General features: G+C 36.0%; 2 protein-coding genes across 3 annotated transcripts in view; both read left to right on the plus strand.

Moving 5' to 3' along the window:
- The window catches only part of LOC140147862 (amidase-like), a 33,737-nt gene extending 25,885 nt beyond the window's left edge, over nt 1-7,852 (plus strand). The window contains exons 4-11 of one of the 2 annotated variants that reach the window (XM_072169635.1): nt 1,268-1,407; nt 2,369-2,569; nt 3,129-3,203; nt 3,306-3,471; nt 3,674-3,736; nt 4,041-4,141; nt 4,679-4,868; nt 5,079-7,852. In XM_072169635.1, coding sequence (XP_072025736.1) covers nt 1,268-1,407; nt 2,369-2,569; nt 3,129-3,203; nt 3,306-3,471; nt 3,674-3,736; nt 4,041-4,141; nt 4,679-4,868; nt 5,079-5,269 — 1,127 coding nt within the window. In that variant the 3' untranslated portion in view covers nt 5,270-7,852. The remainder of the gene's footprint in view (nt 1-1,267; nt 1,408-2,368; nt 2,570-3,128; nt 3,204-3,305; nt 3,472-3,673; nt 3,737-4,040; nt 4,142-4,678; nt 4,869-5,078) is intronic. The other variant, XM_072169636.1, reaches the window with a different exon arrangement.
- A 7,271-nt stretch (nt 7,853-15,123) lies between these two features.
- Nucleotides 15,124-21,127, plus strand: part of LOC140147865 (amidase-like) — a 28,193-nt gene continuing 22,189 nt past the window's right edge. The window contains exons 1-6 of the mRNA XM_072169639.1: nt 15,124-15,249; nt 17,105-17,339; nt 17,786-17,958; nt 19,239-19,378; nt 20,673-20,873; nt 20,996-21,070. Coding sequence (XP_072025740.1) covers nt 15,222-15,249; nt 17,105-17,339; nt 17,786-17,958; nt 19,239-19,378; nt 20,673-20,873; nt 20,996-21,070 — 852 coding nt within the window. The 5' untranslated portion in view covers nt 15,124-15,221. The remainder of the gene's footprint in view (nt 15,250-17,104; nt 17,340-17,785; nt 17,959-19,238; nt 19,379-20,672; nt 20,874-20,995; nt 21,071-21,127) is intronic.

Below are 21,127 nucleotides of genomic sequence, written 5' to 3' on the forward strand. Positions count from 1 at the left end.
CACTGATAGATATCAGAATTAATCAAAAGTTTTAGGCGACTTTTACGATTTAACGCAATTTACTGCAATTATCAGAAATGTTCCGTTATACCACATATCTTTTCTGGTATTTATACCTCAATCGTATATGATTTTGCAGAATGCAGTACGATTTACTGTTATTTTGATCTTTCAATTTTGCATATTATACCACAAGCATCATATCAAGGGTAGACTATGCCATAGTCGAATTTTATTTAAAATATGTTATTATTAGTCATGATGAACCCATTTCGTTGAACTCAAAATTATACTGGTGTTTATTAAAATTAAAGTATTCAATAGTAAAATGGTCATAAAGAGTTAAAAATATCAGATGATTAGTGACAATAAAAGTAATTGAATGCAACATTATCTTGCATAATTATAATGGCTCACTTTAATACTGAACAATTCTGATTTTGGAATCTACCAGTTTATTGCTAGCGAACCCCGAAAATTCGACTATGGACTTTGCTCTCTAAAAACATACTGTCAAGCATACTTGTTTATCAGTCCATTAACCACAAGTACTAAGCATGTATAGTACAAGACGCGCTATATGTTTGATGAGAGATTAACTTTCGCGTCAACACAAAAGCGCCGCAAATACCACAGACAGTTGTGTACGGTATAGTTAATGGTAATGGCGCGGGCCCAGAAGATTTAAACCATAGCGAGATATGGGCGACCAATCACAAGGCAGATCCATTTAAAGATGCATTACATCATGGCCAATTTTAGTTAGGCCAGAAATTGGCCTAACTCTCCATAGAGCCCCGTGTTAAAAAATCTTAACCGCAAGGCAAAGTCAGTAGTCTACTTGGGAAGCTAACAAAGAGAGGGAGTAGGGTGACTGAAAAGATCAGATGTGAAAATCTATCAATTGTGCACACATTAATTACTAAAAAAATAAATCAGAGTTTTAAGCTTAAATGCAATATCCAGAGTATGCACAATGGGCAAGTGGACTACGGGGTAGTCTATATCAAGGGCTACAAGTGTAGAACAAGAGATTTGAGAGTTAAAGCACAACATTTTGAATGACCCTCATTATTTAATACATCAACCTGGAAACATTTTGACTGTTACCACCGCACCGCTACTCAAATTCATCTTTCAGTTTTTATATCTTTTCAAACTTCCATCCATACAGTAAATATAACCAAAATATCAAAAATCGGAAGTGTTTTACTTTAATGATTTTACTTCCTCAGTTGCATTGCCATGTTGGTGTTATTTATTTCAGGCGGCACTATTCTTGGTAAATCAACATGTGAAAACTTGTGTTTCTCGGCGTGCAGTCACACTACAGGATATGGGCCAGTGTTAAACTTCCACGATCAAACGCGGTCGGCAGGAGGATCCAGTAGTGGAAGCGCAGTTCTGGTATGTATGGCATTCATACAAACAAATCATCAAAGGCGTCAAGCTAACAAGTATTTTGTAAACTGTTTTCAAATAAAAAAGAAAACCTTAAAGCATATCTTACAGAGCTGTGTGCCACAGAGGGGGAGATGCCCAACTACAGTCTGTCCACGTAGAACCGGGGGGTCACCCCCATTGTGGCCTGTACACCATCACGTTTTTATTATCGCGGATGGTGTACAGGCCACAATGGGAGTGACAAAGTAAATAGACCTCGGAAACTTGAGGTATGAGAATAATTATTATTTCAGTGCAATGCGTGTGTAAATGCTTCTTTGGCGCGCCAACTACTGCGCGATTTGTACTTGTCGAGCGCACCACACTCTTTACGCGTCGCGTTTTTTTTTTGACATGTAGTGCGTGTGACGCAAAGCGACCCCCGATGCCACATGTTTGGTTTGTACTTCAATGTGGACAGACTGTCGTTTAGGCTACATGCGAAAATGCAAGTTCCCTTCTCGATGTGCCACAAGTATTTTCTTGCCCATTATTAGGCTGAGTCATAAACATGATAAATAGGAGAACAAAAGGATAGGACTACTTAAATTTTCATCTGTATAGATCCAGGGTAAAGAAGAAATAAACAAAGAAACAAACAAGCATGTCAAAACCGTAATCATGAGGATCTTAATTTGCACACCGACCATTTGGCTACTTTAGCTACATATTGAGTATGAAAAAGAGAATATAAGGCTCTTTCTATAACATTCTTCGATAAAAAGAAAGTGAATTTGTGATTTAAGACTAGTGAATGTGGATGCATGGATATGCATTCTTTTTACATTTCGGAATGCTAGAACAATTAATCAAGACATATGCATGCAATGTGTCATCATGGTCATGATGAGTCAAAACATTCGTGACAATACCATTTTTTTGTGTGTATCTTGCGGCTTATACACATTTCAAATTGTCTTTTTAGGTCATGGCTGGTGAAGTGGATATGGCCATTGGTGGTGATCAAGGTGGTTCGGTTCGACTGCCATCCTGCTGGAATGGGTCTGTTGGAATTAAGGGAACATGGGGTCTTGTGCCTTATACAGGAGCAGCGGCTATTGAGCCAACGATTGACCACTTAGGACCCATCGCAAGGACGGTACATGACTGTGCTCTCATGCTGGAGGTAAATCACTAAGGGACGCATCATTAGATTCTCAGGGGGGGGGATTGGGAGTTTTGGTCAGGCAGAATTTTTTTCGCTATGAGTTATAAAATATTGGACTCGACTACCCAATATTTTAAAACTCATAGCTCGACCAATAAATATGGGCTCAAGCGATCCAATTTTATATCAAAGTTGGGTGGGGGTAATTTTATTTTTACTCATCAGTGAGGCAAAAAAATTTTCGTCTCACTAGTGGGCGAAGTTGGTTTTTTGGGGGGCGAAGTTTTTTTTCTTCAAAAAACTCCCATGGCCCCCCCCCAGGAAATCTAATGGTGTGCCCCTAAGTAAACCTTGCCCTCTTCTTTCTATTTCGAATGGGCTATTCATTCAGGTAACCCCAATCCGTGTGGATTTCATCTGGAATAGCCAAATTCGTTTACAAAGTTTCCCAGTCGGTTTCTTTTTTAAGCTCAGTCTAATTGTGTATGGTGTTACTATATTCAATAATTTGCTATGCATTTGCTGTATTTCGTAATTATTTCGATCATAATCAGGTTTGTTTGACATTCCTTTATAGGTGATTGCTGGATATGACAATGGATTGGACCACCGTCAGCCTCCTAATATTGTTGTCCCTGACTATACTAAAGAGGTATGTCTATAACCAAAGTGGGTTAGAGATCCAAGTATTTTGTCGACATAATTCGCAAATTCATATCTAGCCTTAAGAAATACTTGTCTATTTTCGTACCAGATTGAAGTGGATAACTTGAATGGTATGCGAATTGGGATTCTCCAGGAAGGATTTGGTCACGACGTATCCGAGGAGGCTGTGGATCGCATTGTAAGAGAAGCAGCAAAGAAGTTGACGAGTGTTGGGGCTAAGGTTGCAGATGTTTCGATTCCAATGCAAAAGCATTGTCAGTATACACTAGTACTATAACTACGTCTCACTAAAGGGAAATCATAGATTCATGTTTGGAGTATTTAGTTTCTTGAACAAACAGAGTAAACACCAACAACCACCGAACACCGTTAAAAGCCTCCGTTTTTACACAACATTCATATACGTAGATAATTTCAGTTTGTCTAGTGACCAATGTATTTTTGATTTCTAAACAGCTGGTGACATTTGGGCGGGGTTTGGATTGGAAGGAGCCTATCACTGTATGCTCAGAGGATCACGTAAGTATAGCAATCGCATTGTCCGAACAGCGAGCGAATCAGACTGAGCAGAGGCGCTTAGTGCCGATATTGAGGCGCGCAGAGCCGAGTCGTGAAGAGCGTCGACATCGAGACGGAAGGCAGTTAAAGTTTAGTACAAGCTGTATCAAAATGATTGGTACATCACTTTTCATAATGGATAAGTCTGGCACATCAAAATTCAACATACAAGTATTCATTCTCAATACGTATATGATACAAAGTTATCTGCGATACAATATATATGTATATAATAACCATTTCATTTTACTTTAACATATTTAAGTTCATGGACTCGGTTACAGAGGATATTATCCATCCAACAATATGAAGATATCAGGCGCAGCTTTGAAGCATGATACCAAGCATTTGTCAGATAAAGTCAAGGTAAGACCTAATAGATCGAGGTAACCATGTTAACTGTCATTTATGTTTCTCTTATAGTATTCTAAAACACCTATATAATATACTAAGACGCTGCACGCAATAAATTGGTTCTTGGTCGTGTTACCTTATATTTTATATGAGACCATGGAGGTATATGAGATGACGTGACAGAGCCTTTAAAATAATACATTGATTCTTCAATTAAATTTTTTTTTTAATCGTTCAGATTGTCGAGTAATTGACTAATCGGGACCATTATGATAATTATAGTTTTTGTTATTGTTCAGTGTGAATAAGTTTCCATGTCATTTCAATAAAAAAGAAACACGACTTCGGGAGACAATCCGCTTCGCAATTGTTAGACTTATCATGATTATGTCGTCAATGTATAAACGCTGATTTAGAAAAGCACGTCAGAATAGAAGACGGGTTGGGTAGGTTATGAGTGACTAAATACCCTACTGTAAACAATCTGTAATTGACATTACTATGACATCTCTATGAAATTAATTACAACTTGTGAATCTCCTTTTTTAGTCTGTGATGCTTACCGGTGCATACCTAAATGAGACATTCCATGGACAATACTACGGACGATGTCAGAACTTGGCACGCCTGTTACGCAAAGCATATGATGATGTTCTGAAAGACTATGACGTACTTATCATGCCAACCATTCCTTTTGTAGCTCAAAAACTGCCAAAAGAAGGGGAGATGACATTTGAAGGTAGGTTTTGATGTTACACACACCCATCCACTACAATACCTCTATTTTCAAAATCGACGCCCCAAAAGCTCGTTCATTATGGCTTTAAACATACGGGATTTCTGTATCTAAATATAACATCTCATTCCATATTTTAGGTTTGAAACAGCTTAATGATTTTTTAGTGTCTAGATTGAATTATGCTACACGTTTTTATTCTCTTTTATACAGAGCGGTCAAACTACTGCGTAGATATGATACAAAACACCATGGCGGCTGATATAACAGGCCATCCAGCGCTTTCCATCAACGCAGGCTGGGTTGATAAGCTACCTGTAGGAATGACGATCGTAGGAAAACACTGGGATGAAACCACCGTCTTGAAAGTAGCACGCGCTCATGAAAAAAATTATGGGAAGTAATTAGCGTTAAAAAATTTGGCAAAACAAAGAATCAAGTTAACCTCGAGAAATTAAAGGAGGATTTCGTGATCCTAGCGTCCTCTTTTATGACATTTTTCAGTAGATATCCACGGAAAAAGCTTATTCCCAAATTTTGAGTTGATTTCGATTTTACGTTTGCGAGTTATACATGATTATGTGTATTACACTGCTCCACAGGCCACTGTTGTACAGTATTTCATTCTGGTACACCAGAACGAAATTCAAATTTGACGATATTTTTACTAAACGAATTAATCTGCAAGAAATTGTTGTTGGTACATAAACATTATGTAGCCAGAGGTTTCCAGTGGCATAAAAATCTCAACTTTTTTGAAAAAGGTGGGGGGATGAGGCTGTGGATCACGAAATGCCCTTTTAAGAATCAAAATCATATTTTCATGCAAAAAAGCTGCAGAAAATAGTTATCAATCATTAATTATTCGGCGATACAAAATAAATGAAAATTAATCTTCATTCAGTTTTGTAAAAACGTATACTCGCTTGTCATATGCGCCTTATTTGAACATAATCAGAAATAAAATCAACATCGATCACCTCATCTCTTGAATATTGCCCATTTCAATGAAAAACACGTTGTTTCTTTACATAAGAAGCCGAGGCAAATCTTGATGTTTTTATTGCCTTACATTTCAAAATTGTTTTTAAAAAAAGATATTATCCACCAATATTATATAATTATTATATTCTTGTACTATATTCGTTAAGTTAAGCACTTTTATAACATCAGAAAATAAGATCTTATCTTTACATTAGGAAGTTTTTATTTGTGCGTGTGTTTTTGTTTCTTACATTTTAATGTTGAAAATAATGACACTGCGCCTACTGTGGTGTATATTGGGCTATGGTATGGGAAAATATATGTTGCTGCATTAATTGCACCAACGTGCTTTATAATTAGGCCTAGTCTTCAACAGTACATGATTCACATTTACTACCACAAAATATATTTCAATAGTACGTGCTTCACAATTACTGTCAAATAGTCTTCAACAGTACTTGTCTCACAATTACTATAACCAAATAGTCTGAACAGTACATATGATTCACAATTACTACTACCAAATAGTCTTAAACAGTACATGCTTTACAATAGCCAAATAGTCTTCAACAGTATACAGGCTATACCTTATAATTACTAGAACCAACTGGTCACTCTTAAACAGTACATACTTCATAATTACTACCAGCAAATAGGTTCAATAGTAAGTGCTTCATAATGACTATCAAATAGTTTTCAACAGAACATACTTCAAAATTACTGCGACCAAATAGTCTTCAACACTACGTGTTTCACAATTACTACTACCAAATTATCTTCTACAGCTTTCTACTGTACATGCTTCACAATTATTACTACCAAATAGTATCCAACAGTACATGTTTTACAATCACTAAAACTAAATAATCTTCAATAGTACATGCTTCACAATTACTACAACCAAATAGTCGTCAACAGTACGTGCTTCACAATAACTACTATCAAATAATCTTCAACAGTACGCGTTTCACAATTACTACTCCAAATAGTCTTCAACAGTAAGCTTCACAATAATTACTACATGTACTACCAAATTGTCTTCAACAGTTCATGCTTCATAGTACAGTGCTTTGTAGAGTAGAAATGTAATTATCCAAGTACCAGATAATCAGATATTATATTTTTAGTATTGTTAACCTGATAAAAAAATATATTTATGTATTATATTCTAGTTTTATTAGTGTCATATAAACTTGACTATATATGTGAGATTTATTCTGATTTACTCGCAAATACAGAGGCTGCCAAAACATGTATCTGTGCATGTCGAATTGGCAACCTATTAACCCATCATTTAACATCCCATCCATGGTACAGTTTCCATATTGTATCACGGTTGTTTGATGTGATCATTTATTAATGTTTCTAACAAAACATTACATAATTTTCAATTATAAACCTTTACAATACCAACAGCTATCACACTAATATACGCACATATTCTTTTCTTTATCAAATTTTTCATCGTTTTCTGCCTTTTTGTGGTAATTTTTATTCTATAAACTGTAAATTTGTGTGAAAATTGAGGGCGCTATTTACATGTATTTTAAATTTAATTTAGCCCAATAATATGAGTTATTCCTTTCATTTCATGGTAAAAAGTAGTTTGAAAATTTCCATGTACTCCTTTTTATGATATTTTACTGTCATTATACAACTTACAAGTGTCTACCCCTTGTAAAGATGCAACAAGATTTAAGATAAATAGCGCCATCAGTTTTCAATTCTGCTTAAAAGTTAATACAGTTCTACATGCAATCAAACAACCGTGGTATAAAGTTATCTTTACATAACGAGCACTTTCTTGAACCTCAAAAATATACATGTAATGTATTATCGTCACCAAAATCTGTAGATTGCCAAAGAGAAAACAACGAACTGCGAAGTTTTATATTTCCGATACTGTGATGTCTTCGGAAGCGCGGCGATAAACAACTTCGCTCTTCGTTACAGTAAACTTTCTTTTGTTATTTGTAAGAAAATAAAATACATAAATATATAAATGTTAAAGTTGTAGGCAATGTTATGTTTGTACGTGTGTTTTTGATCTTTAACATTTACGTGGAAGTGAGTTAGCAAACTTCAACTTTTCACAATTTACTCCTTTTGTTGTGTCTGAGTTAGACTACCCCGTAGTCCACTTACCCGTTGTGCATACTCTGGATATTGTATTTAAGCTTAAAACTCTGATTTAATTAATGTGTGCACAATTGATAGATTTTCACATCTGATCTTTTCAGTCACCATACTCCCTCTCTTTGTTAGCTTCCCAAGTAGACTACTGACTTTGCCTTGTGGTTAAGATTTTTAACACAGGACTCTGTGGAGAGTTAGGCCAATTTTTGGCCTAACTAAAATTGGCTATGATGTAATGCATCTTTTAATGGATCTGCCTTGTGATTGGTCGCCCATGTCTCGCTATGGTTTAAATCTTCTGGGCCCGCGCCATTACACAACTGTCTGTGGTATTTGTGGCGCTTTTGTGTTGACGCGAAAGTTAATCTCTCATCAAACATCTAGCGCGTATTTGTGGTTAATGGAATGATAAACAAGTATGCTTGACAGTGTGTTTTTAGAGAGCAAAGTCCAGGGGGTAAAGTTCTGCATGCTTACAATTCAAAGTCCATTGTCGAATTTTCGGGGTTCGCTATCAATAAACTGGTAGATTCCAAAATCAGAATTGTTCAGTATTAAAGTGAGCCATTATAATTATGCAAGATAATGTTGCATTCAATTACTTTTATTGTCACTAATCATTTGATATGTTTAACTCTTTATGACCATTTTACTATTGAATACTTTAATTTTAATAAACATCAGTATAATTTTGAGTTCAACGAAATGGGTTCATCATGACTAATAATAACATATTTTTAATAAAATTCGACTATGGCATTGTCTATGTCGGAGTCTGCTGGTCATCAACTTATTGTGATGTGGCGGAAGTTTTAACGGGCCTCACAAAATATGATGCGTACTCACAATCGTCGCTGTATATTTAAGATGGCTAGTTATATGTTGACTGCACGTAATATAATAAAATGTACGGTTAAGGGAGTGTTCATTATTTTTAGATTAGTCAATTTTCGTTTGAGCTAGACAAAACTGGAACACCAGTGTTTTTGCTTGCTAGTGATTTTTTAAATTCAGGAGGGTGTTTAAAAACACCCTCCTGAACAGCATATCCAAAAAGGAGAAAGGAAAATAGGGGAAATTGTAATTTGCATATCCAAAATGGCAGCTAATGCAGGGCTCAAATTTCAAAATACGGGCGAATATGGATTGAAAAAAACCTTTTAAGGACTGGGGTTTGAACGTTTGGACTGTATTTTTGTGGGACATCAGAGCACATCAGACATATCGAATTGCATTCTGAATACGAAGAATGTTCTTCTGATATCAAATAATTTTCATTTTTTGAAATTTGCGATATAATACACATTTTATTGAAAATTATTAAAAAGTGATATTTTTGATATTTAACAGTCCTCGAAGTAAACTTTATAAATCCAATGTTATGAACTTAAAGTGAACGATCAAATGAGAATATACACTAAAGTACATACAAGTTGAGTCAAAAAGAAGTGGGGGAGGGGCTGTAACTAGAGATTTGTAAGGAATCTGCTACAAATGAAAAATGTCATTGAAAAGAGTTAACTCTACACGTCAAAAATTATTTTTTTTTAAAGAATTGTTGCAATTGCTTACAACAAACTAAAATTATACTCATTTGAATACAACTACCCATTTTTGTAGCTGCAGATTGATTTTCATCCATTTCAATTTCGACAAAGTGCTAACAGGATTTATCGTTGAAATGAAAAAAAGTTCATGACGGTACTGTAGTTTGTAGGGATACCAATTCAAGTTTTTACGAACGAACCGGCAGAAGCTTGATTGGGGAATGTTGGGTAAAGGATTGCGTCTTGAGCTGATCTTTGGGTCTTGCTGTAACGCATGTCTAAGGCCTCGTATCCATAGGCTGTTCCCTTGTGGCGTGTGCACTTGTTCTGTGTTTACTTCTTCCCATGTGACCTGCCACACAGACAACCTATGGATAAGGACACTAAGCAAAACAAAGGTTCGTTGTCTGTGTGGCAGGTCACATGGGAAAAAGTAAACACGGAACAAGGGCACACGCCACAAGGGAACAGCCTATGGATACAAGGCCTTACTCTAGCTATGTTCACTGTTCACTTGTGATCTAGCAGTTCGTGGTCTGCCTGAAGCTTCCGGCTGTCTGTTCCCTAGTGTCCCATGCACATTGTGCTTGTCAAATTCTTATATACTGCTCCCTTACATGGAATCCGATTAGCTGTGGGAAATTGGAGACGAAAAAGACGCTGAACTTCAGTGGGACTCTTAGTTTCATGCGGTAAATTGTGGTGCGATGTTGTCATTTGGCCCTTTTCATTATAAAGTAGTGCAATGAGGTAAATTATTTCATGTTGAAAATTTATTGTTACTTTATTTGAATTTGAATATCGCGCCTTACCAACCAATAAAATAGGTACTTGGGAAGTGAAGCCGTGTGTAGCTACAAAAATGGGTGTTTGTATTCAAATGAATATAACTTGATTTTGCTGTGAGCAATTGCAACAATTCTTTTTTATTTAAACGTGTAGAATTTGCTCTTTCCAACGATATTTTCATTTTCAGCAGATTCCTTACAGATCTCTAGTTACATCTCCTCAAACATATCAATTTGTAAGCGCTCTTTAGTAAAGTCATAGTTCATTGAATTTACAACCGTGCGACAAAACAGGCGAAAATAGTAACTTTTGCACAAGATTTGCAATTTGAAGAGAACTGACCATTGCTCACTCTAGTGACGCTAGTATATGGACAATATAAGTGTGGTTTTTCATTTAATGACATACAATTTTAAAATTTTGTAAGGAACACTTGAGGTTTTGACTTTTAAAACCTACATTTTGGTTAAAAAATGTGCTTCGATAGGTAGTTTTCAACAGATTTACCACATTCGCCTTGATATAACATTGAATTGCGTTAACTGTTGACCTAGTGGCCCATTCTCCGATAAAGCGTCCAAGTTTGGTCTCGCAAATTGCAAAATTCCAACCACGAAGAATTCATGAAAATCATTCAGAATCGTAAACTTTAATAGTTTCAGAGCACAAAACAACGCATGGGTGATTTTTCAACAATACTTAATTTTGAGCAATATTACTTGTACGCATTGGTGGTAACGTATCAGTGGTAACGTATCTGTGAAGCCTTTTCACACTTTTGTCTTAATCGTGCAAGTGTAAAAACTTACCGACTTAATACTCATACTTGATCAGTCATCACCCAAAGTACTATAGTCTGGTATGGTATTTGGCTTCATTTATCACAGCGTTTTTCCGAGGGGAGTAGAATTTAGGTAACGTATCTGTGACGACATGAACGTAACGTCAGGATTTTTGCCATTAATAGACCTATTTTTTTTACTTTGAAACCATTGTGTTATGTACCACATATATAATATAACTATGGAGCCTGCTTGATCCATCACATATGAGAACATTCATATAGCTAGTTATTTTGACAGATTGCTATCCATTAGAAATATGGTAACGTATCTGTGAACAATATTGGCGACATAGTCTCAAAGACCTGTTGGAAAAATTTAATAACTTGCGTTGTGATGTTTTATACTTTATAATTAGGGCATGATACCAGCTAATGAAAAGTACCTATAATCCATTATTATGCGCGCATGTATAGCGAACAGGGACACATTATACGGAACGCACCTTGGCTGGCGACATGGAGGAAAACAATGGATATGCATAATCAGCTTTATTGTTTTATACTTTCTAGGCATGTTAGAACCTCTAGCCCCACACATTTTAGAAAGCAACTCCTAAGTATTAGTTATATTAATAAAAGTCATTTCTTTCTGACGAAACAAGTCTGAATACGACTTGAAACTATGGGCGACACAAATTTGGCTTTTTGAACACTTTATTGGAGAATGTGCCTAGTGACGAAAAGTGTTTTTAGTGGGAAGTGTTAGCTTTCGTTTGATATAAGAAAAATTCTGATTGGATGAAGGGAACACTTGAGGTTTCGACAAAAACAATTAAAGAGGCCCAATTTTCAGCTAGAAGCGCTACAGCTCTCACGATGCTATGCACTCAACCGTATAGTGTAATTAAAGACTGTGTGGAGACAGTTCACTGCTTGCTTATGAGCTCTTGGACGAAAATGTGTGCTCAGGTATCGAGGTGGAAACTCTGCGCATGGTGGTTTATAAGAGAATCTTTTTTGTATAGAAACATTTCCATATGAATGCGTTTACTTCTTTTTGACTCAGCCTGTATCATTAGATTTATAAAGATATTTCGAGTACTGTTAAATATCTAAAAAATATCAATTTTTGATCATTTGCCATAAAATGTGTATTATATCACGAATATTTCAAAAAATCAAATAATGTGAGTACGCATTCCTTTTTCTACGTTTGGTACCATTTTCTTACTATACGCCAATTTAATTATTTAGTTACTAGTTAATTTCTAGTTAATTACTTAATTTTCAGCTTTGGGACTTGACGTAATTCAAGACAACGATATTTAAAACCTATAACAAAAATTGCAAAAATGACCAAACATCACGTTACGTCACTATGTGATGAATTCGATGAAAATCGAGGCAGTAAAACTATCTTCTGAAATTGTGAATATTCCATTCTTCAATTTTCTGCTCTGTAACAAGACTCCTCCATCTGGACATAACTCTCAATGAACTACTTCATCTAAACATTGCCGGTCCAGGCGGCATGTTACCTGCGTAGTCAATAAAGACTTTGTTAACTCTTTTTGCAGACTACACCTTAAATTGTGCATGGTGATTTTATCAAATTTTTCTTTTACACACATAAGCTACATATAATTTTAAAATGTTTCACCAGGCGAAACAGAATTTCACCAGGAGAAAATAATTTGAATAACAAAAATGTTTCACCAGGCGAAACAGAATTTCACCAAGCTTCACCAGGAGGAAATAATTTAAATAACAAAACAATGTCTAACGGTTCTTTTAAAATATAGGCCAAATTTGAATATGCAAATTACTTTTACTTTTATTACTTTTATTTTATATAAAATTGATGATAAATACCACTGACATCCACTGACAATATTATATATTTGACCTACTTCTTTACGCTACATCAAGAAATAACGGTCTCATGATGCAGTCATGTCTACAGTAGGACTTAAACCCCATTAAAAGCTATTAAACCAAGATAACACGCATTGAAAACAGCTCAACTGATTAAATCAGATCTTCTCTGGTTAAATCCACACAACAAATGTTTCTGTTTTACCTGTGCAATGGGCAATGAGCTGGTATTATATTATAGTTTCAGTTGGGTGAACGATTATAAAGCGAACGCAAGGTAACAATACGTGTGGGCTTTTGTTTACGAAATGAGACAATAGTCTGCTTATTTTAACCAGCGTTCTTGAAAATGAGAAGCACAATGGTTTGCAGCCTTAACACGGTTTGGAAATAATTTCTTCATATTTTTTGGTGTTATCTGTCGTTTACATATCCTTCCTAAAACACAAAAGTGCGAATATTTTCAAACACCTAAATTGGCTTAAAACTTAGGACATGTTACAAAACTATATTTTCTAGAATTCCAGAGAATACTTTAAATATTGGCCGATTATTTTTCACACAGTGACGTTAACTAGGCAATGTCCTATTACCTATAACATACACTAAAACACCAAAGTGCGAATATTTCCAAACACCTAAATTGGCTTAAAACTTAGGACATGTTACAAAACTATATTTTCTAGAATTCCAGAGAATACTTTAAATATTGGCCGATTATTTTTCACACAGTGACGTTAACTAGGCAATGTCCTATTACCTATAACATACACTAAAACACCAAAGTGCGAATATTTCCAAACACCTAAATTAGCTAAAAATTTAGGACATGTTACAAAACTATATTTTCTAGAATTTCAGAGAATACTTTAAATATTGGCCGGTTATTTTTCACACAGTGACGTTAACTAGGCAATTGCCTATACTTCTAACATACACTACTTGTAGAGGTCACGCGTCAATTGTGACAGCTCTGTGTATTGTCTATAGGAAAACGGACAGTAACTGCAGTATGTATTAAAGGATGTTCTATTTGAAATAGAGCATTGCATTGTGGGAAACCTGTCCAGGCAACATGCTGCCTGGTCCGGCAATGTTTCCCGGCTTTCCAAAGTCTGTGCACATTCTAAAGATTAAATGTCAATTTTGATCTTTAGTTGGTGCTTCATCATCAGTATGGTCAGGTCCAGGGGTGAAAGAGTGCTATTTGCATTAATATACATGTATTAGGATACCCATTGTTTGATTTGTATAATCTATCATCATCAACAATCATAACAAATAATATCTTTTCATTGACATTTCATATACTAAAAAAGGTGAAAAGCGAAGTTTAACTGAATTCAATTTTCATAATTCTTAACCAAAAACACGCAGTATCAATTTGATATGTTGCATTTGAGGTGTATTTTTGATTGGTCTTGTATGTCTTAAGGTTAGCAACTATGTTAAACTGTTGCGATTTGGTAGTTCACAGCATCTTGCAAATGGTAAGGAGCTTTGGCAAAAATTGCATTGATCATTTCATAGCGAGTGTGTAGAAGAATTCAAATATCACAAGCTATCACAGATATACTTCTAGGTCCTGTAGTTCTTCTTGAGTTATGTTGTAAAGAGGGCTGAAACAACAACACTTTTGTAAAACATACAAAACTCATTCACAACAATAAATTAAGCAAGTTTTCAAAGTATTATGATTTCGGTTTGCTTGCTAGTGAGTTTAAGTTAAACACCCTCTTGAACAGCATATCCAAAAATGAAAAAAGGAAAATAGGGGAAATGGTATTAATTTGCATATATCCAAAATGGCAGCTAATGCAGGATTCATATTTCAAAATTGGGCGAATATGGAACTATTTAATTGTTAGGAATTTTTTCTGAATCCTAATAATGAGAGAAAAAATTTTGATATTTGAGTTCCCCCATTTTGGATATATGCAAATTACCATTTTCCCATATTTCTTTTCGTCTACTTTTTCGATAGAGGTTGTTTAGATTTAATACTAGCAAGCAAAAACATTTTTATCCAGCTCAACCGTAAATTGACTAGTCTAAAAATAATGAACACTCCCTTGACCGTATATACGTTTATATTTATACGTGTACGTGCAGTCAATACAACTAGATATTCTTATACCGCGACTGCGGTTGTGAGCTACTGTGAGTAGGTACAACTTTAAGCGTTAAAGTTTCAATTGAAAGGACTTTGACTATACCAGGAAGAATAATTCATGTAACAAAATGACCGAACCAAGCAAGGAACAATCTGGTAAACGTTTTTTTTTATATATTATACCTATGTGTGTACGTAAATGTGCCCGGAAATGTGCATAGTGATGTTTGGTAAGCTCATGGCCAAAATTAAATACCCCACTAGTAGCACACTAACAGTAGAACAGTGTAGATGTATGATATACATGTAGCTCTATACATGTATTTCAAGGTTAAAGAGCTTTAAAGGGCAGGTCTATTGCAAAAACAACATCATATCATTGGCAAGCTAATACAATGAAAATTACTCCTTTTTTGAGAAAATAAGACGTTGAAAATTGATTTTCCGCAAAAGCCAACTTAAGCGGTGAGTTCCTTCGAACGAGACAGATGTGGCCTAGAAAAAAGGTGACGTCATGAAATGAGACGTGCCCGCTTTGAGAACAGGGACTATAAACGTTCGCAATGGACAGAACGTATACTGTTGTTGTTCACAAAAAAAACCTCAAAATTAAGTATTACAAATTTAATGGTTTTTAAACATATGGATAAAATCAGCCGCTTCTTTTTTGATATATTAGTAAATTGGGATATTGCAATTCATATGTATATCAATATCATGAGAAATATTAGGCCTAAAAAATAAATAATTTGAGCTTAGAATTTCATCGTGATCAATCTGAAACTAGCATTTAAACCGTGTTAAGTCCACAAACTCACGTATCTGATTTGCCTGTGCGATATTCAGTTGGATGAAATATTACAAATCAAACGCATGGTAACAATACTGTTTGAGCTTTGTTTCCGAAATAAGAACAATAGTCTGCATATTGTTATGCAGCATTGTTATGGTAAATAATAGTACAACTCATTGTTCCTAATGTCAAACTTGTCACACAAGTAAATGAGACCATGATATAGTGTTCCAGGGTATAGTGTCCGCTTCATTTCCTTACGTCATAGCCCGCTGCCTTGAAGAACGGGGGAAGAACACGTACGAGCCCGAATTTACCCACACAATTTCTCTTTTTTCAGGAGAAATACGCATAAAAAATTGCAACGAGTGCCAACTTGTAATGTAATAATTATTATTCTCTTTGAATAGAGATAAACTTGTTTTTGCAATAGACCTGACCTTTGATAATCTTATGTATTCCTCGACTTAGCCATGTTTATGTTCATTCACGACTGCCATCACGCATACATAATGCACAGCAGTTAACCACTGCACAATAATTATTATAGTTTTAAGTGTTTTAAAACATGAAGTCAATATAAAATCACGATAAGCTATTATACACACACATAGGTACGAGGGGCAGTCAGTATGTAATGTCAGTATGTACATAAACACTGTACCTTTGTCTTTCTAACAACCTTATATCACACATTTAAAAATCACGTAACACTGAGCATTAGCATAAAATCAGAAAATATGAGGCCGAAATGAGGTAATACATGTAAATCCAATCTTGTTGGACTGGAAAGGTTTTAGTTTATTTAGTGTGTGGTCAAATATGTGTTATTTTTGACAAAACAATGATTTTCTTTCTATAAACATTTTGATCCACAATGTTCATCTTTCGGGTGTGACATTGCCAACAATATAATATAATTTAAGTGAAAGATATGTACGACATTTCAAAATGGTCGATTTTAGGGGCACCTTGTATTTATGTAAATTTCTCTGTGTACTTGTCCTATACCATTATTGCCGAAATACACTGGATATTGGTTGTCTTGATTCTTTTTATATTTGTTCAGGGATGTTGTCGATTCCGAGAGGATAAAAATGACCTTTCTGCTCGTTTATTTATAGCTATTTATCGACCATTCTACACAATATGATTACCAGATACTCTTAGATTGTTATCCTTTTTTAACCAATATATAACATTGTCTTCATATAATAGAACTGTTTCAAGACCCGACAGTTCCAGGACCTACTACAGCTGAGTTATCAACATTAGCAACACGTCTTAACTATTCACTAAGCGACGACGAAGTAAAACAATGCCATTCTCTTATAACTGATGCGCTTAAGGGTTTCAACCGCCTTGACCATCTTGTGGAACCAACTTTACCTGTGAAGTATCCACGGACTCCGGGTTACAGACCTACTGCTGAGGAAAATCCTTATCATGCTTGGTAAGTAAAGTAAGGCCTTAAAATTCGTATCCTCTGAATTGACGTGTATGAGTATACGTACACACTTGCCTGCAAAGATGGTGTATCAATTACGTACGCTGCCGCAGGACGAATTCTCACGTAGACTACTGCGATTTGGTAGTTCACAGCATCTTGCGAATGGTAGTGAGCTTTGGCAGAAGTGTGTAGAAGAATTCAAATATCAGAGATATACTTTTGTTGGTCCTGTGGTTCTTAAGTTGTGTTGTAACATGTAAAGAGGGCTGAAACAACAACACTTTTGTAAAACGTACATAACTCATTAACAACAATCAATCAAGCAAGTTTTCAAATTTCATTGAGTTGTAGAATGCAAAACATCAAAGTGTTAAACAATACCTAGTCTACCCTTAAAGTAAAACTGACGTGTGACGTGTTTAATAAAATATTGTACTTGCCCTTTCAAGGTATTGGAAATCCACCATTAAAGGAGCTGATAGTGGTAAATTGTCAGGCAAGACGATTGCAATAAAGGACAATGTGATGGTAGCCGGAGTACCAATGATGAATGGATGTCGGGCTTTGGAAGGCACTGTACCAGATGTTGATGCAACCGTGGTTACACGACTTCTAGATGCTGGTTAGTTGATTCAAGCAGCTAAGACAAACATAGCTACTAGGTTATGTTAATAGTTTTTAGTTCTGGTATTGGATGCACTGAATCTCTGCTTACGTATTAAAACTTAATATGTCACAAGGTAGTGAACAGCCATGGGTAAGATCGTATTAAAAATCAATGGGCTGCCATTTACAGAACAGATTTGAGAGTTAAAGCAGAACGTTTTGAATGACCCCTCGTGTTTCGACCAATCCACCTGATAATGATTGGGTTTCTTCTTTTCCTCTTTCTATTTTTATGTGTTGATTATGTGATTGTCTCGCTTCAAAATTCTACATGATGCAGTCATGTCTACAGTAGAATTCACCACGACCTTTGCAGGACTTAAACCCCATTAAAAGCTATTGAACCAAGATAACACTCATTGAAAACAGCTCAACTATGTTACATCAGATCTTCTCTGGTTAAATCCACACACACATGTGGCTGTTTTACCTGTGCAATAAGCAATGAGCTGGTATTATAGTTTCAGTTGGGCGAACGATTATAAAGCAAACGCAAGGTAACAATTACCATGTGGCCTTTGTTCACGAAATGAGACAATACTGTGCATATTGTTAACCACGTTCTTGAAAATGAGAAACATAATGGCTGTGGGCCGTAACACGGTTTGGAAATAATTTCTTCATATTTTTTGGTGTTATCTGTTGTTTACATATCCTTCCTAAAACACCAAAGTGCGAATATTTCCAAACACCTAAATTAGCTAAAAATTTAGGACATGTTACAAAACTATATTTTCTAGAATTTCAGAAGAGTACTTTAAATATTGGCCGATTATTATTCACACAGTGACGTTAGCTAGGCAATGTTATATTACCTATAAAATACACTAAAACACCAAATTGCGAATATTTATTTATTTTTTATTTATTTTTATTTATTTATTACACTTTATCACTGGCACAGAATTACAAAAAAATATATAAATAATATAATTTCCAAACATCTAAATTAGCTACAAATTTAGGACACGTTACAAAACTATATTTTCTAGAATTATAGAAGAGTACTTTTAATATTGGCCGGTTATTTGTCACACAGCGACGTTAACTAGGCAATTACCCATACTTCTAACATACACAATTTGTAGAGGCTACGCGTCAATGGTAAGAGCACTGTGTATTGTGTATAGGAAAACGGACAGTAACTGCAGTATGATCCATTTAAGGATTAAAGTTTATCTCAACTGATTTAACTTAAGTGAATAGATTTTCATGTTCATATGATTTTTATTTCAGGGGGTACTCTCCTTGGTAAAGCAACATGTGAAAACATGTGTACCTCGGGGTGCAGTTTCACTGCAGCATATGGCCCAGTGTTAAACTTTCACGATCAAACGAGATCGGCAGGAGGATCCAGTAACGGAAGTGCAGTTCTGGTATGGCAAAGAAACAAACCATAAAAGGCGTCAAGCTAACAAACATTTTACAAACAATGTTAAAATGTTGTCCCATGTCCCCTCCCCCTGGCGCCGCCACTCTGTAAAAGAGTTAGTGAAGCACGTAAACCGGGTGTGTAACATCAGTGTATATTATGACAAAGTAAAGAGTACCAAAATTGCTTACCCCCTCTCAGTGAATCAAACATTGCCGCCGACAAAGGGGATTAAGGGGTGCGTTACCCCCGGGTCCGGGATCCAAGGGGCCCGTACAAATTTTTTAAAAGCATACCTTATTGGGCCCACAAAAGCAAAGAAAATACACCTCAGGGGGTCCTTAAAAAAGGGAACCCGTGCAATCATTTTACCCCCGGGCCCGTAATGGCTCTCGGCGGCACTGGCCAAACAACTAAAATACCCCCATCCCCTCCCACCCGCCAAATGTTGGTCTAATATTCCAAATCTAAAATTGGTATAGATAACTTTGCCCATTTCTGCGAAGTGGTTTTTATTTTTAGATCTATACAAAGATTTACTTTCCTGTTTACTAAGGGGTGGTGCAATAATTATGTGTACCCCGGGGGTGAATTATAGGGGGCAAAGGTCGAAAGGGGGTCAAGCGATTTTGGCAGGTCGAAAGGGGGGCAAGCAATTTTTGGCACAGATATTTTGGCACCGTTTCTATATTACAACCTAACAAGGCGTAGGAAAACGTTACGAACACGTTCAAATATGCAAAATTTCCTGCTCGATGCGCTCGCATTATATGTTAAGACAATTTAAGGTTTTAAATTCGGGTTCCCAAAAATCTTGCATGTGTAAGGGGGAGCAAAGATTTTTGGCACGTCAAAAGGGGGGCAAAGGTTTTTGGCACGTCGAAAGGGGGGGCAAAGGTTTTTGGCACGGCCAAAGGGGGGCAAGCGATTTTGGCAGACCATTTTGAGAATTCACCCCCGGGGTACACATAATTATTGCACCACCCCTAATACACAATGTAATAGTCCCTCTTTCGGCTTGCTGGAAATTCCTTGCTCCTATTCCATTCTAGCCTCCCCGCGGCACATAATTATTCTCACGATTGAAATGAAATAAATTTTAGTTCGTGTCCTTTTTTTATAGTAATTATCCATTCTATATGGCTATGCAAAAATCGGAATAACAAAGTCATACATTCGATTTGTTAACTGCCTTATTACATGATTTTAAAGACACATGAGTATGCACCGTCCTTCGACGAGATATGACCGCGGAATTTAAACCAAAATTATATCTTGTCATTTATCTTTCTGTTTAGGTCATGGCGGGTGACGTGGATATGGCGATTGGTGGTGATCAAGGTGGTTCTGTCCGACTGCCATCCTGCTGGAATGGGTCTGTTGGAATTAAGGGAACATGGGGTCTTGTGCCTTACACAGGAGCATTGTCTATTGAGCCATCGGTTGACCATTTAGGACCCATCGCAAGGACGGTACATGATTGTGCTCTCATGCTTGAGGTAAACCGCTGAAGCTTTTATGGCTGGTGCCAGTGTATGATCCATTTAATTTCTTACATGTAGTCCCATGACGAAGATTCAATAATTATTTGATATAATATCTGCTTTATATTCCTTTATAGGTGATTGCTGGATATGACAATGGATTGGACCACCGTCAGCCTCCTAATATTGTAGTCCCTGAATATACTAAAGAGGTATGTCTATAGCCAGAGAAATATACATGACAATCATAGAAATTTTCATTTAGGGTC

Source organism: Amphiura filiformis, chromosome 3 (genome assembly GCF_039555335.1).
Source record: "Amphiura filiformis chromosome 3, Afil_fr2py, whole genome shotgun sequence".
Lineage (NCBI taxonomy): Eukaryota > Metazoa > Echinodermata > Ophiuroidea > Amphilepidida > Amphiuridae > Amphiura > Amphiura filiformis.